Source organism: Bos javanicus, chromosome 13, assembly GCF_032452875.1.
Source record: "Bos javanicus breed banteng chromosome 13, ARS-OSU_banteng_1.0, whole genome shotgun sequence".
NCBI classification, from domain to species: Eukaryota; Metazoa; Chordata; class Mammalia; order Artiodactyla; family Bovidae; genus Bos; species Bos javanicus.
Genome location: NC_083880.1, coordinates 78,640,339 through 78,657,856, shown reverse-complemented (window position 1 = coordinate 78,657,856; position 17,518 = coordinate 78,640,339). Strand labels below are relative to the sequence as shown.

General features: G+C 44.3%; 1 protein-coding gene across 1 annotated transcript; it reads right to left on the bottom strand.

Annotated features, from left to right (window-relative positions):
* Positions 1-365: 365 nt before the first annotated feature.
* On the bottom strand, positions 366-17,310 carry PARD6B (par-6 family cell polarity regulator beta). Its single transcript, XM_061437952.1, has 3 exons — positions 16,971-17,310; positions 12,124-12,346; positions 366-3,546 (listed from the first exon to the last, which is right to left on the bottom strand). Exons 1-3 carry the CDS (start codon positions 17,034-17,036, stop codon positions 2,714-2,716), a joined length of 1,122 nt encoding a protein of 373 aa, XP_061293936.1. The 5' UTR covers positions 17,037-17,310; the 3' UTR covers positions 366-2,713.
* Positions 17,311-17,518: the final 208 nt, after the last annotated feature.

The window sequence follows — 17,518 nt, the reverse complement described above, 5'->3', positions numbered from 1 at the left end:
GGTGATAAAAAGTGTAACTAAGTGAATTTGAATTTGAAAGAGAAACTGTCACTTTAGAAACAACTTTTGTCTAATTTCAAACAATCAAACATCTAAGTGATAATTCTGGGATGGGTGTCATGTATAACCTCTTACATTCTCTGAATTTAACCACATTTTAAATGCCCTAACCCTAAGCTGGGCATCGGCAATTACAGTGAGGAGTCCTAAGCACTGAAATTCTAGGTGTTGAGCTTTTAAAAGTTAAGAAAGCTAGGATCTTGTTATAACGTAGCAATTTTCTCCCTTTTCATTTTCTATTTCAGGTGCTTGCTAAATACTCGTTGGGTGACTTTTCATGTATTTTTGCAAACAAGAAAGCAGCCTTTATACAAGTCTATCTTTATTTGTAAAAAATAATATACAACTAAAGCTAATTTGATTTTTAAAATCAAAGTTCATTTAGTGATAATGTACATTTTATAATAAAATTGTAGTAAAATACTGACATTTGATAGTTTAAACAAAGTATCATTCATGTAAAAATCATGTTGCATGTAAAATTTAATTAGAAAATTCATAGTTCACAAAAGTACATATATTTTGTTGATAGCTCATGAGGACATTATCATAAACTTACTTAAGATACAGAACAAAATTCACAGTTAGCTTGACATTTAGTACTATAAAATTTTAAGGTGAATCCACGGATATTTTTGTTAATAAGGTACACTTGAAACAATTCAGACTACCAATGAATTGACGTTTTATTGTATAACCAAGATCTGTTGGTTTTACAATATGTCTAGTAATCAATCACTTCACCAATAATTTCAATGAGAGATCCAGTTGAAAAGACCACTGACATATACTTCTGGGGGGACAGTTAAAATAAGAAGCACTAGCAGCTTTGATTTCCATTTTCATGAATACATACAAGACAGATCTATATTTTTACAGTTAAAAGTTGTTCAAAAAGTCAAGCCCTGAAGTATTTCTTCCCCTAAGAGAACAGTTCTGATGTTAAAACTTTGTTAAAAAAAAGAGAGAGAGAGAGAAAGAGAGGTAGTATGTGAAAGTATTTTTACTTAAAATGTTGAACCCCTGCACCGCTCATAATATAAATGAAATGTAACCTTCTACTTACTAACATTTTGCCATTCAAGAGTTAAGTTTGTAAAACTCAACAGAATGTTAAACCTGGAATGCCATTAAATAGTGGTTAAATAAGTGGAAGAATTTCTATGAATTCAACAAAAAGTACACTGTGTTACCTAACATTGTGCAGTTAATGGTTTAGTGATAATGTTTAGTGGTACAATGTGAACAAAATACGTTGAAGTATTCTGAGTCAAGTGATCTTCATTTAATCAACTTTACTTCATATACTTTTACCATAGAAAATATCCTTCAAAACGGAGTCATTCGATTCTTCATTGTTTTACTAGCACACAATTGTTATAAGGTATCCATTCTAGCCCTACCATAAAATTAATCAATAAATAACTCTGAGCGCAACAGCCGTAAGCCAGGGGACTCGCGTAGTTCATACTATTCTCAGTCTTTAGATACAAGCTACGTAGTGCCTGTGCACCTCATACAACGAAACCAGGCAAGGAACGAAAAGTTAGCAGCCTTACTCTTACCTTGTTCTAAGTGGATGCATCACAAAGTAATAAATAGCCTCTTAACATTAATCGAGATACACTCTACCTGTCAAAGGTGAATACTACATGCTTTCCATAAAGTGTAGGCAGTGTTCCTACAAACCCCACTAAGGAAAACCCAAAACTTTCATATAAAAAGTGCACAAGGCTGTCCTGTGTATAAAAATCTCTTAGTTTGGGTGTTTTTTTTTTTTTAATGAAAATCATTCACACTACTCAAACACATTAAAAGGGTATAAAAGCAGACCAACAAAATACACAAACAAGAAAGGAATGATTTCCAATGAGATTCGGAATGAGGACAAGAAGACATGGGAGAGTGTCTCCCACATCAGCAGGGGCGATGGAACTGCCTTTCATGACATCTAAGGGATGCCTGAATGGAATGAGTTTGTAAATGTGGAAGTCACAGGAGGGACAAACGCAGATCTGATCGATTGTTAACAGTTTCTTAATTCAGGAACATTGCTTCATTGCTTTGTAAGTTGAAGCAGCCCCTAAAAAACAGTTGGTTTGATTTCTTAGAAACTGAGGTGAGGGGGGAAGCATTTGGAAAAACTGTTACAATTAGCAACAGAGGAACAACATTTAAAAAGTCAAAATAAAATATGGGCATATAGGAGCCAAGGTCCCCAAACTACCGAATTGACAGACTTCTTCACATTAGAAATTTAAAAATATAGTTAAGGGAAAAATTAACCAGGCTCTGCACAGCAGGTTAAATATGCAACCACTTCAAACGGAAATGATCTAGTCCTTAGGGTGTTTAGTTCTGGGAAATGTGCTAACATCCAGTTCTCTATAGACAAAATAGCAAAAGCACATCATTTCAGTAGCAAAGGCCCCTTTGTTTTAGACTTGAATTTACCTCTAACCCACCAAAGTTTATATGAATTATCAAACTACTATTTCAATAACATTTTAAGCTTGCGAGATATATATATTTATTTTTTTTTCATGCCTATCCCAGATCACTTGTTCAGAGGTATATAATGCTTGCAACTAGCCAAATTTACAAAGAGTCTCCGTGGCATCCTCGTTCAGAAGACATTCAAGCCGTGATGGTCTCATAGTGTGATGACCGTTCCATCTTCCTCTAAGAGTTTCTGATCTGGAGCACGCGTTTCGAACTCGGTGCCGGCGCCACTCGCTAACGGTGGTAAGCTCACTTCGTTGGCAGGGATGAAACCGTTCTGCCCAGATTCGAAACTGAGCTCTACCTGCGTGAGCGACTGCAGGCTCTCGGCGCTGGGCGCTGCCCTGGGGATCTGCCGCGGCTCCCCGCTGTCCTCGATGACGATGTCCTCCTCGTCCTCGCTGTCATCCTCCCCCGGCTCCAGGCTGGGCTCCGGCGGCGGCGCGCAGCTGGGGAGGCTGGTGTCGGTCGACTGGCCAGAGCTGCCCGAAGTCCGACTGTTCCGGACGACGTTGTTCCTCTGGTTGGCCGGCCGCACGGTGATGATGAGGTTGCGGCTGTTGGCGATCATCATGTCGGTGACCTGGTCGAGGCTCTTCCCGGAGACTTCGATGCCGTTCACCTCCAGGACTTCGTCATTGACAGCCAGCAGCCCCGTGCTCTGAGCCAGGCCCCCCGGCACGAGTCTGGAGATGAAGATGCCCGGGACCTTCTCCAGGCCGTGCGGGGTCACCCGGACGCTGGCCCCGTCCCGGATGTAGAAGCCCAGCGGTTTCTCTGTGCCGTACTTGTAGAGACGCACCCGGCGGTGCGTTTCCGGGAGAATGTCCACGTCAATGATGGAAGACACAGGTCGGAAGTCCTGCGGCAGGCTAATGACGATGTGCGGCTTTTTTCTGTGGTTGTCGGGCCGCAACACGTTGGTTAGAACATTCTTCTTCTTGATTAGTGTGTCTGTACCAAAGGCACTGTAGTCTGCTTCTTCTGTTCAAACAAATAAAATAAAATAATTATAGGAATGCTATGAAAGTACACGTTTATCTATGGTGGAATCTGTACAGAAAGGGCAACTCAAAACATATTTGGTACAGAAACAAAACTCGTTAAATATTAGCCCGTTGAGTGAACTCCGGAGTTGGTGATGGACGGGAGGCCTGGCGTGCTGCAATTCACGGGGTCGCAGAGAGTCCGACACGACTAAGCGACTGATCTGACCTGATCTGATCAGATAAAAAACGGAGTGCAGTAGGAAGACACGCTGTGCCAGGAAAAACCACTAGGGGGCCCTCTCAAATAGTCCCCGTGAAATTACCAGAAGCTGACGTTAGATTTTATGAAGCTCAAGGACTGAAACATTAAATACGGCAAATGAATCTCTGATAAGCCTCACACACACATTCTCGACACCATTTATAACAAGTTATTTACACTGTATTTTCCCTACATTTGTTCAAAACCCTCCAATTTGCATGTTTATATTTGACTTAATGACATGAAATTGGACACTTCAGAAGCTCAAGTACCTGTTTTAGAGGTTGGGCAGACTGTACAGGCAGATCTCTTTTATGGTGCCTCACAGATAATTTTTTTTTTAAACAAACAAGGTCTGTGACAACCCTGCATCAAGCAAGTCTATCAATGCCATTTTTTTTCAACAGCATTTGTTCATTTCGTGTCTCTGGGTCACAGTTTGTTAACTCGGTATTTCAAACTTGTGATCGTTGATGTCACTACCACAAAAAGATGATGACTCACTGAAGGCTCAGGTTACGTTTTTTTTTAAGCAAAAAGGTATTTTAAAATGAAGGGTTTTTTTAGACATAATGCACTTATTTGTGCCAACATTCATGTGACTCACTCCATTGAGATAATCGCTTTATTGAACCCACAATATATCCAAGGTCCGCCTGTAATTGAGTGTAATGGATAATACACATAAAATCATAATGAAATTAAATGAACGTGTATCAAACACAGAATTCTGGTCTTCTGCAAGTACACTCTCCCTCAGTTTTCTGGGCAAGTTCTTAATCTTTCATTTTCCCACTTTTCAAAGAGGCTGAGCCGAGACAGACACAACAGGTAGGGGGCTCTGGCAAAGCTGAGCGCGCCTGACCCGATAACGGGTGTGGCTTCTCTTGCTCCAGGCAGCTTCTCTTCAAGGACTGTAGGAATTTGTGTGGCCAGTCCAGCTTGTCAGAGAGTCTTGTATTTTTACATTTAAAAAAATCTTCCCATTTTAAAATGCTGCACCCAATTAAATAACAACAATAACCTGTTTAAGCTAAGTAACACCTGGGAGTGGGGAGTGACTTACTCTTCAAGTCAGCCATTGATTATTTCTGAGGTCAAACAGGGAGAACGGGGCACTAAAACGCGATCTTCTTAAATCGCGCAGCTGGAGGCAGACAGCCTACAAACCACACGCCTCGTCAGAGGACGAGGAAACAGAACTAACAGCAGGCACAGAAGGGGAAACCATGCTTCAAAAATAACTAGAGTGAGGGTAAACTAAAAAGAATCTCCAAGGATTAAAAAAATACGAATTTAAAAAGACAAAAGTACCCCCAAGATCCCAAGAACTAAAGTCCTAGTCTCCACCAACGCTACAGAATAACAGGAACATCACCAGCCTGTGTCTGCAACACGGCTTCCATCTCCAGTTTCTTGTCCTCTGACTCTCAGCCTCCTTATTGATGACTATTATTACCTTTACTTCATAGGAAATTAAGGGTACAAATAGGAGTACAAGTTGGAGAAGACTCTTGAGAGTCCCTTGGACTGCAAGGAGATCAAACCAGTCAATCCTAAAGGAAATCAGTCCTGAATATTCATTGGAAGGACTGATGCTGAAGCTGAAGCTCCAATACTCTGGCCACCTGATGCAAAGAGCTGATTCATTTGAAAAGACCCTGATGCTGGGAAAGACTGAAGGCAGGAGGAGAAGGGGATGACAGAGGATGAGATGGCTGGATGGCATCACCAACTCGATGGACATGAGTTTGAGTAAACTCCGGGAGTTGGTGATGGACAGGGAGGCCTGGCGTGCTGCAGTCCATGGGGTCGCAAAGAGTCGGACACGACTTGAGTGAACTGAACTGAAGGGTACAAAGTACGTTACAGGCAGAAGACGGGCCCAGTTTTCTGACTAGACAGCAGTGTGCACATTCACGTCATACAGTGAATGCTCAGTGCACACTGAGAACTTCAGCGACGTTTTCTCGGGGCGCCGGAACACGCCTCAAAAGCTAGTTTCAGAGAAATGTACAAGACCAGGGGTACTTAATTTGGGGGCACTTTTACCACCCGGGGATAATTGTGCTTCATTTATGGAGACAGTACTTACACTGTGTTCTTACAAAGACAGAAATTTACTTATAATTTGGCTTGGGAAATAAATCCACTGACAAAACAATCTTTTGGGCAAAATGTGGCCAAAAATCTATCAACAATCTTCTCCTGACTGTGTTCATTCAGAACTGGATGTGTCATTTTATAATCAGTTAAGAAAGCTCACACAATTTTTATGTGGGAAATTTCAGACGATACAGAGAACAAAACCAAGTTGCCTACATACCTACTCATGGGAAACCTGACCAAAAGCCCCCCCCAATCTGCATAATTTGGCATCGCCTCCAGACTCTGTTTGAATGCTCTCTGCTAAATTCTCAAAAGCAATATGCCCCAGTACAAAGGCACCTTTGTTCCCCCATCTAGCTAATCAGTTTCCAGCCACTGGGAAAAGAAATATTTTGGCGGAAAGCCAGGGTGCAGGGTGTCGGTTTAAAGTGTAAAGGTGAACATGTACAGGGACCAGGGCTGACGCTCCACCTGAGCACGTCTGTCAAAGTACAAAACTGGGAACGGGACCGGGGGTTGGAAACCTGGCTCATGGCAACCTTTCACTTGCATAAACCCAGGCTGACGCAACAGCGCGTGATACAGGCTCGTGCAGCAACACCTCACCTATCCCGAGCCCAACAAGCTCAGCTCACCGAGATGGATGAGGGCCTCCACCTGGAATGCCGCCGAACAGCCGGGCTGGATGTCTCACTTCTTACACACAGAAAGCTCCTGTGCTTCAGTCACCGAGAGGGAGCCCTGTGGGCCCTCCCTCTGAGCCTCTTATTATTTAAACATTAATCCCCAAACCCCTGGCTATGTCATTCCTCAGCTGAGTCATGAGTCAGGACTGAGGGTCCACTAGTGAGTGGCAGGCACAGATAAAAAACAGAAGCCTACAGCGAATATAAAGCAAACCTCAAAACGAACAAAGTATTTCTATAAATCCCAGAAACGTCCCTGCACAGTTAGCAAAACAGCGACCATTCCTGGGAGAGTCATCAAGAAAGTTTAAGACTATGATCCGTTTCAAGTTCTGCTGGAAGACAGGGAAGAATGAAATAGTTTGGGGAACTGTTCTAGTTAAGGGGTGGCCAACCTTTTTCTACAAAGAGTTGTACCATAAATATTTCAGGGTCCTGTAAGTCACATGATCTCTGGTGTAAAAGCAGCTGCAGGCAATACAGAGGGGACTGAGCATGGGTGTTTCCATGAAAACTGTTACAAGACAGCCAGCGAGCCCGAGTTTGCCAGCGTTTGTTCTCATCCAAAATGATTAAAATGAAATAGATGTGGCAGCTTTTTAAAAGGATTAAATATCACTCAAAGCAGTATTCACGTTCTGCAGATCCCTTCAGTTTCTAATACAAGGAAAATCAACCACCAGCTACTTAAGAAGCACCTACTGCCGCGTGGCCAAGCCTTGCGCTCTGTGCCACAGATCCGACACAAGCTGTGCGGAGGCCCTTTGCTTTCCAGGCGTTTACAGACTAACAGAGGAGCCGGCAATTAACCGAGAACCGGAAACCACCATGATTACAGAGATGCCAGGAGCTGTGAAGTACCCTGGGTTGAGGGAGCCTGTCAGTGGGTGTACAAGGGCAACGCCCGCCTTGCTCAAGGAAGTGAGGCTTACGCTGAGACTGGAAAAGAAACAGCAGCTCACCGGGTGGGAGGGAGGGAAGAACCTGCAGGCCAGCCAGCCTCCGGAGAAGGTAGGCTGGGAGGGGAGCGGGGAGGAGCTAGAACCAAGTCAGCAGACAGGGCCCTGCAGACACCGGCCCCCCGGGGAAGAGGGGAGGGTTCCAGACTTCAGCCTAAGGCCAAAGGGAAGAAACCCCAAGGATTTTCTGGCTGCAAGCTGGAGAAGGGACCTGCGGGGCAAGGTAGGAGGTTACTGAGGGTGATTCAGGATGGCACCTGGCCTGGAGCAGAGGCAATGGGGATGGGAGATAAGCCTGAAAAATAATTAGAGCACAGTTTCAACAGGCTTGGTGACAAACTGATTGAAAGAAAAAAAAAGTATGTGTCAAAGGTGACAGCCAGGTTTCTGACATAAGCAACTGGTGTCATACTGTGAGATGTTTCTCTACAGTTTCTTTTTATTTTACTTAATTTTATTTCTTTTGTTATTTTTTTTTACAACTATTAAAATTATTTTCCTTAGGCCATTTCTGAATTAAACCCAACTCATTAAAAGACAACCTTAAAACACATCTCCCAAGTCACATCTACTGCACGGCACAGTTCTAAGAGATGGCTGAAGGGCCACCCGGTTCCAGGTATCTGGGCCATAAGGCCATGTCCTGAGGCAGATGAGGCTTAAAGCAAGACCAGCAGTGTCCCCAGCATGCTCCTCTGATGAAACCTGCAGTACACACATGTTTGTCTGATGGCATACAAAAACAGTCGGCGGCAGTGCGGCAAGGAGCTGTGATGTAGGTATCCTGATCGGATCTGGCGAGGAGTCCACGCCTGTCAGTGGGGCTCAGACCTGGCTGATCATCATCAGGACGGGATGGGAGGCTTTTGAAAAAATACACATTTCCCTGGCCGTCCTCCAAACCTACAGGGATGACCTGAGTACTTTTACTGTATTTTTTTTAAAATTGGAATACAGTTGTTTTTCTTTTAAAGGTGTAACCTTTAAATATTGTCTAAGATTGTTTTCCATACAACCACCTGTACAAAAGAAGGAAAACTCTTTTTTCCTCAAATAAATGAGGAAATTCTAAACTCCAACAGGGCAAAGGGGGCTGGCAAAAGACCTGGGAATCCTCTCTGAAAATAACTTTTAAGATATCAGGTTTTTCTGTTTTGATTCTTGCTTCCACGATAACAGCCCTAGAAACAGTGCCTAGGGTTTTTCGCCTCTAATGATAAACTACTGTAAAACATAAAACTTTTCAAGATATGCAACAATGTGACCTCCAAAATCATGCTATGAAGTGGTTTATGCCTTCAATTGTGAGCTTTCACTTCAAAGAAACCTTATTTGATAGAGTGCACCAAATTTTAACAGGTCACATGGTTTCAAATTTTAAAATTGTGTTTCTGTCTGTCTTTTTGGTGCCATATCAAGTGCAACCCACTGCCCTGCTGATTCCTAAACTGGAGGCCACAGACCAGAAAAACAGAAAACATGTTATCATTAAGCAATAAAATGTAACCATACTTAATATCATGTTTTATATTAGCTTCCTAAATTTAATGTTCATTAAAGATTATGCAGAATCAGCGTTCTACTTAAGCATCTGTCCAGCTTTGTTTAGAAGAAAAAAAGTATCGCCACGAACTATAGGGCACTGCTTAACTCTGTAAGACCACAAACACCTTAACGCTGCCTAAGTAAGGTGATCCCAGGTCTCCGGGGGGCAATCTGGTAAACGTGGGCGGTGGGGGCCCTAGTTGGGGTGGCCGGAAGAGGCCCCTCTGAGACAGTCGCCCGCACTGAGGCCTGAGGGCAAGGAGGCGGCCTCCAGCGGAGCTGCAGGAAAGCGTTCCTTACAGAAGGAACAGCACGCGCAGAAGCACGGAGGCCGAGGCAAGCCCACCCGGCCGGGGGGTTGGAAATCAAGGGGGCTGTCGTGGTTCTGGAGAGGGCGAAGGGGGAAGAGGAGGCAGTGGGGCGGGGCTGTCGTGGTTCTGGAGAGGAGGACGGAGGAAGAGGAGGCTGTGGGCCCAGATCAGGAAGGTTCTTGCTCTGTGTGCGACGGGAGCTACTGGAGGGTTTTAAGTGGGAAAGAATTGACTGACTGACTTCTCATTTTTTGCTTAAGTCATATCTGTATTAAACATAACACTTTTAAAAACAAAACTCTTCTGCTGAACACACCGCATTTTTCTAAATCCAACTCTAAGGGCTATGAATCCTACTGACATTTGCCTCTACTGCACAGAAAACTTCTGTTGACTGTGTTTACTTCAAAAGTCCCTTTTTGAAGAAGGGAGGAGCAGAAGATAACCACCCTTAAAAGAGGTTAGGATTAATCCTATGAGTGTTACAATGCCAGTAACATAAACATGTGATCGTATAATCCACAGCCTATAATCTTTCTAACAAAGGGGATAATCCAACAAGTTTGTCAGATGGCAGTAGTTTAAAAATAGTCATTCTACATTTAAATACACTTCCAAATAGCAAGTAAATTTTAATGAAAATTACAACCGCTAACAAGGAAGGCCTTTTATTCAACAATAATGATTTAAATCATTCTGTTTAAAATGACGAGTTCCACCCACATGTGCCGTCTTTCCTTCTCCAACATTCTACGCATAGCTGTCTAATAACCAGCCCTGGTCTTCGTCTCTTCTAGCTTTTCTGTCTACTCCCAAAACTTTCAACTATCGCTTTCTGCAGACTTTCAACTCTTTGCCCACCATTTCTGATTTTGCGCGTTGACAAGGCTGAAACTCACTGGCCAGATAAGCTTTTTTTCTGGCCTAAGAGAAAACCAGTTTTCTTTCCAAGTCAATCTCTCTTCCAAACTATGCCTGTTTTATGGCCCTGTCCCAGCGATCAGGCTCCAGTCCAGGAAGCTATCTTCTGCTGGACTCCTCCTCAACTCTCTGACATCTGGTGAGGAGCGTGGTGCCTCTCAAGTCCTCCCCTTTATCTCACCTCGTCTCCTGCTGGGGTGGAAGCAGGCAGCATCTCTCAGCTGCCTGCTCCTCACTCAGATTCATTCAGAGTCTTTCAGAAGTAACATCCTAGCTGTACCAGGCTCCTGTCACTTACTGAGGAAACCTATCTCAGGTGTCTCTGGGAAAACGAATTTGTGTGATTCTATTTGGTAAATAGTCAAGTGGTACGGACGTAAGTTACCCTACCTACCCTCGGAGGTTTATTTTGTTGGTGGACTTGAGTTCCTCCAAACCCAGAAGCAAAGATACACAATCAGTGGAATTTCAGAGCCCTGGGAGTGGTCCAACGCTTATCAACTGGTTTGAAATAAAGTTTCGCCTTCAAGGGTAATCTCGGCCCACTCTCTCACACTGCTGGCTGGCTCGGTTTCCAAGCACAGCCAGGCCTGAATCACCCACCAGGACTGGGCTGGAGGCTGTCAAGCCGCCTTTCCAAACCTCCTCATTTTCCAAAGACAAAAGCAGCAGCCGCATGCACGGCGCCCAGCTACAGGCAGACACAGATGCTCACACGTGCAAGAGGCCACAAAGTTAAAAAAAATTTTTAGGACTTTTTAAAGTCAAAATACATTGCAGTACTTGCCATATACAGTGGTTATTTTTTTTTTTTTTTTACAGTGGTTATTTAAAACGTTCTTCTGCAAGACCAATTATCAATGTTTACATTCCTCCAAAATAATGACTTACTAATTTTCCAGATAATTAACTGATTGTATTTTCTGTGAGAAACACCTTAGAGGAAAGTGAACATTTAGTGGAGGCCTAGTGCATGCCATGGCACTGCACTGAGCTCTATTAAACCCCCGAGCAATGCTATGAGATGGTATGTTCATTCTACAGATAAAGACATTGCAACCCAGAAGAGTAAACAGCTTTCCTTCAAGTACCTAGTAAGGCCAGTCCTCTTGCCTGGAAAATCCCATGGACAGAGGAGCCTGGTAGGCTTCAGTCCATGGGGTCGTAAAGAGTCGGACACGACTGAGCGACTTCCCTTTCACTTTCATTTTCAAGTACTAAACACAGCATTTCAAAGTCGTGACCGACTCCCTGTGGCCCATGAATTGCAGCCCTCCAGGCTCCTCTGTCCACGGGATTTTCCAGGCAAGAATACTGGAGTGGGTTGCCATTTCCTCCTCCAGGGGATCTTCCCAACCCAGGGATCCAATTCATGTCTGTTGCATCGGCAGGTGGGTTCTTTACCACCAGAGTCACCTTAGTTGCCACCAAAAAGGGAGAATGTTTCTCTGACTCCAAAGCCACACTCTTCCTACCACATCTTTCTGAATGGACAAAATCACATTCAATGTAAAGATTCAATATGTTCCTAATTTCCATTAAGAAAAAGAATCTAAGGGTTTACAAAGTAATCAAAACTTTCTAAAGTGCACTTAATTAAGTGTAAAGATGTTAATAAACCAATAATATCACAGATGTCTTAACTCGTTAGTTAATTTGGTAATAAGATTCACACAAAATGTCTAATTCCTTAAATTTGTGGCAAACTCTGTATATCCTATCAATGAGGAATTAACAACTTCTAATTCTCAAACAATTTCTCTGGATGTTGGTACTTACCCTTTTTCTGTATAAAGATCCTAAGCAGTGGGTTGGCCGTTGAAACAGCTTTGTGATAATTGTCGTCATTATTTATAGGTAGTAAATCGCCATGGATGTCTGCATAGCCTACTAAAACGTCAACATTGGGTATTTTATGAACATGTTGCAGTAATCCATAAAACTCCTCAAACTTTCCAGGTTTTGACCTTTCCAGCGAAAACCGACGAAATTCAGCTCCAAACTACAAACAAACATATTAATTTTAAAAAAGGTAACAGGATCCAATCTTATAATGCATGACATAGAAAAATTCACAGATGCAAGTTTCCTTTAATAAAGAAGACAGCCACAGTTCATAGTCAGAAACCTCACTGAAAGTGGAGGTCTCAGTCGTGTCTGACTCTTTGCGACCCCATGGACTATACAGTCCAGAGTATAGTCTCCAGGCCAGAATACTGGAGTGGGTAGCCTTTCTCTTTTCCAGGGGATCTTCCCAACCCAGGGATCGAACCAGGTCTCCAGCATTGCAGGCGGATTCGTTACCAGCTGAGCCACCAGGGAAGCCCCTAGAAACCTCATTATCTGGAGATAAAACAGCCTAGGGAAGACACAGAAATGTGCCTGCTCACTGCTGCATCTCTGAAGGGCATTCCCTTCAAGAGACACAGGCTCAACTGAATCCCCGGGGTACCCAGGCCTCACTGGGGACTGTCCTGCAGAGTGAGTCAGCTCAAACAAGTCCTGTCTGGAGTCCAGATCCTGACAACAGTCTTCCCTCCTCACTCAGGCCACAGGGTAACAAGGATGTGCCTAAGTCTCTATTCTGACTGTCAGCAAAAAGCATCTAGGTTTCCTCCTCCATAAAAGGAGTAACAACTTCACAGGAAGTGGTAGGAATTAACTGCAGCATACCCAAGTAGGACTTTGAACTTCTTGGCATTAAGGTACCATATGAATGGAGGCATATTATATAGAAGAAATAAATCTAAAGATAAGAAGTGTCTTCCCTATGTTAATCTTAAAAAAAAGGCAGCTTTATTAATACATTAAATATATGTCATACAACTATCCAATTAACGCAGAAGTGTTTATGTGCTTGGCACAGTGCTAGGCCCTAGAGAATGAAAGGCTCGGGCCTGCACCCGAGCTCAGCAATTAGTGGGTAAAGAGAATAATTATATGAGCGGTATTAAGGAACCACACAAACAGGGAGGCCGGCACTTCCATCATACCCAGTATTTATCTTCACAATTCTGATACTCACGTCTGCTTTCCTACTCTAGAATCCAGATGCCACGTGACTTCAGTGGTTCTTATCTGACATGAAGGACTGGCTTCATCCAGTCCATAATGAACAGGATCTGTGACTTACTCTGAAACTAGCACAGCATTTCCTCAAATGTGGAAACCTAAGAAAGATTCATCAGCCTTCCTCAAAAAGTGCCCCAGTCACACAAGTTTGGGAAATGCTATATAACTATAATCACGCTCTTGGGAATCACTGGGCAGACCAGTTATTAAAGACGAGGTGAAGCCCTGGGGTTGATGAAAACAGAAAAAAAATTTTTAACTATTTGCCAAATGTGTTTGACCACTGAATTCCTTTTTCCTCTAAGTATCTATTATTGGATAGTAACACTAGTTGTACTACCAACAGGGCCTTAAACATCATGCAGAGAAAGTCCCTACTGGAATCATTTGGTTACAAATGTGTCCATTCACTTCCCCAGGATCCCATGGGCTCCCTGGATTCACCACTTCTGTTGCGGCAAAGAAGTTTATCCGCCTTGCTTATACCCATTCTATTTGCTAGTTTTCAATGAAAATGAAAACTCAGTAAAACCACCTCTTACTTCTAATACATTAAAAGTTTCCAAAACACATTCCTCAAACGTAAACACTAACATTTGTCAAGAAAATAAGGTGACTCACACCTAAAGCGCCCAAAAAGTTTAGTCACACCTTCACGTTTCAAAGTAAATAAAAACTGGGGAACACCCTTCATATCAGAGTCAGTCTTATGATGTTATCAAAAGTCATAGTTTCTCCTCCGTTTTCTTTATCCTGGTATCGCAACATCCCAGTGCTTCTGACTCATCCCCAGGTTTACCACTTCCCCTGGTGAACGGGGGTAACAGCTGATAATTGGATATTTTAGGGCTGCAATGCTTTTGCTAAAGCTTGTGAATAAAAATTCTTTGCTCGACTTTTTCTCTTGCTTAAATGTTATGATAAAAACAATGGGAAATTGTAAGGCTTCACAGTAGATGTGCCCTTTTGCAAAGTTAGCAGAAAAAAAAAAGAGAAATTGTTATGCTTCTCGCAGCAGAACAACAGGATTAAGAGAACTTTTTACTACATGAAGAAAAATACAAAAATAGAGATAAAATTAAGACCCAATCAACAACTATTAAAACTTTTTTTAGCCTGGTCTAGTTTCGCCTGGTCATGGGGATGGACACCAGCCACCCAGCATCTTTTGGTACAACACTCTAGAAATGTAAACTTGATTTTAGGACTGGTTTCCCATGAATAATAACCAGGAAATGTACAGCTCCATGACTATTCCAGGTCTTTGATATCTAAGACTGTTGAAGGACATCACCTTGATTAAGAGCTCTCTCAACTCTACAGATATAGGAAGATAAATGTTACCAAAATGTTACCATAAAGAAAAGTCACATGGTAACTGGTATCACAACTTAACTATACTTATATTTGCACGATCCATTACTTTATTTGTACCATTTTCCCCTTTCCAGGAGCAAAGATATGACATTGACAACTTGCTTTTAATGCAGAAGAAAAAGAAATCCTGAAATGTGGATCTGCATACCACAGAGTTGGGGTCACAACCTTGTCATTATCAACTTTGTAAAAAGCTGTAATATCACCACCAAAGCAGTGAAAACGGATGTATTGTTTCACCCATCTGTCCAAATACTGTTTAAATGGTGAAGGTGTCAAGTGCTTTTCTTTAGCCCCTTAAAAATAAGTGTGCAGTTAAAACACAAGGTGTCAGAGACACACTAGAAACCGCACCTCCCCTGGGCCTGATGATCAGCGGCTAGAACACGAGTGGGACCCTTGACTCTGTTTAAGAGATACGGTTCACCAGAAGCGCAGTAGAGCAGGCCAAATATATAATGGGCAGTGTGGGAAAGATTCACAAGCCAGTTGACAGAAGAGACGCACGGAAAGCCTGAAATTCTAGTCCCTACACGCTTGAGGTTTCCTAATCTGAAAGATAAATTACCATTTGACTGTATTCATCAGAGCACCTAGAATCCCTACTCATTTTTTTCCTATGATAAAAAGTAAAAGACCTGCTACCAAGATTAGGACCATGAACTGAATTTTAAGATTATGCAATATCGTGTTTTTCGTTTCTTAACCTCAACTCCCACAAACCCAAACTAGATTTATAACAGAAATGCTGTGAGAAGGTTCAACCATTGGGCACGGAACCACTACTGCCACTATATGCTAGAGGAAAAACTCTCTATTTTGTTATCTTAACTCTTAGTTCAAGCACGTCACTTCAATTCGCTATGGCAATTCCATGGAGGACACAGGAGACAGTATATTCCTGAACCTGCTATATTTCTGTTCTCATTAAGCAGAAGGGCTTTTAAGATTAGTACCTACTGTGATATGAGTTAAGTTGAAAATAATGTTTTAAAATGTTAAAAATGAATGCAGATCTCAGTTATGGCAACTTACAGGACTTCGCTTATCAACTCCAGATAATAAAAACCCTTTTACCCCAGAGAGCCTTCCTTACTCTACTTCACTGAAAATCACTCCTTGATTTTGCATTCTCCCTTCTACCCCATCCCCGTAATCTTATACTCGGTAAGATTTATTTTTGAAGTTGATACGCTTTTCCTTTTCTCCTATTCTTCCCTGTGTTTTGATCTTCCCAACTCTTATTTTAAATGTTCACGGGCTCAGCTCCATGTGCTCTCTTTGGTATTCCAGAAGGCCTAAAACTTATCTTGTAAAAAGGGCTTTAAGGTTTTGTCATAAAAAGCAGAGCTTGTTGAAGTCAAAACCTTTCTGAGCCCCTGTCTTCTCCGAGAATCAGACTAGATTATCTAAGTCCCTTCTGGCTCTTCAATTCATGAAATGCTTGCTTGAGAATGTTCTTGGGGCTGCCGATCATCTTCAAATTCCAGCTTAAAACCTCCTTTAGAAAGCATTCCCTCACTAATCCCGATACACTGTCCTGCTCAGGGAGCCTTGCAATTTAGGAATTCAGAGGATACCCACACGTTGTCATCAGCAGATGGGCATACCGTTGGTCAAGAGGGAAAACACTTGACTTGAAAGAGTAGCAGGATGGAATGAGAAGGGTATCCAAACTCTAAACTGTGAAGTGCCACTCACACGAAAGGTGACAGCGTTCATTTTACAAGATTCAATGCATACCAAAGTTCGCGCTAGAAAAATCCCTACAGGAAGCAAAAGCTAACTTTTACATTTGGGTGAGTACGGGTGTTTCAAACACTCTTCCCTCACATGCCAGAAGGCAGAATTCCTCCAAACCTTTCGTACCACGCTGCGCTCGCTCAAATGCCCCCCCATCCTCGGGTATGCCTTGGGCCTGACTCTCATCCTTGAAGGGGAATGATTTCTTACGGAAGGGGATTAATCGCTCGGCGGGGCTCCTGCCTTACCTGGGGGCGGGAGCGGACACAAGGCCCCCCATCCTCGGCAAGTTCATTCCCCACCGTCTCCAGCCCCCAAGTCCCCCCAGAGCGGCCCCGGCGGTCCCAGACACCCGGCCAGCCCCTGGGGGCCCCAGGCGCAGTCACTGCGGCCCCCCGCCCCCGGGCTCCCCCAGCTTGCCCGGGCCCGCGCACCTTGCTCTTCACCTCCATGGTGCCCAGGCAGCCGCTGCCCGCCCCGTGCCGGTGGCCGCGGTTCATCCTGAGGCCGGGCCCGCGGCGGCCTCCTCCAGCCGGGCCGCCCCTCGGGGGCGCGCGGGGCGAGTGCGCGGCCGGCGGGCTCGGGGCGCGGCGGCGGCGGCGGCGGCCCGGGCTCCTCCTCACAGGCACCTGCAGAGGCGCGGCCGCGGCTCGCGTCTCCGCGCCGGGCCCCGCTCGGCTGGCTCCTCACGCAGCGGGACCGAGGGTCGGACTGGCGGCGCGGCGGGCGGGGACGCGGAGCCCGCCCTCCCGGCCTCAGCGGCGGCCGCGACGGCGGAGGCGGCGAAGGGGGCGGAGCGGCGGGGACACACGCCGCAGCCTCGCTCTCGGCCGCCGGCCCCGCGCGCGCGCGCTCCCTCACCTCGGGCCGGGCCGCCGCCGCGGCGCGTGCGCGCGCTCACCTGCAGCCTCCGCCGAAGCTTCGGCGGCCCGCGCTCCGCCCCCACCCAATGGGAAGCGCGCACCTGCGCCCGCGGAGCCAA

Excerpts from the sequence above, each read along its gene's own strand:
- PARD6B (XM_061437952.1), bottom strand. The coding sequence starts at position 17,036 with ATGAACCGCGGCCACCGGCACGGGGCGGGCAGCGGCTGCCTGGGCACC. Across the intron at positions 12,347-16,970 it reads CCATGGAGGTGAAGAGCAAG|TTTGGAGCTGAATTTCGTCG; the intron begins GTGCGCGGGCCC and ends GTTTGTTTGTAG. Across the intron at positions 3,547-12,123 it reads GATCTTTATACAGAAAAAGG|AAGAAGCAGACTACAGTGCC; the intron begins GTAAGTACCAAC and ends TTGTTTGAACAG.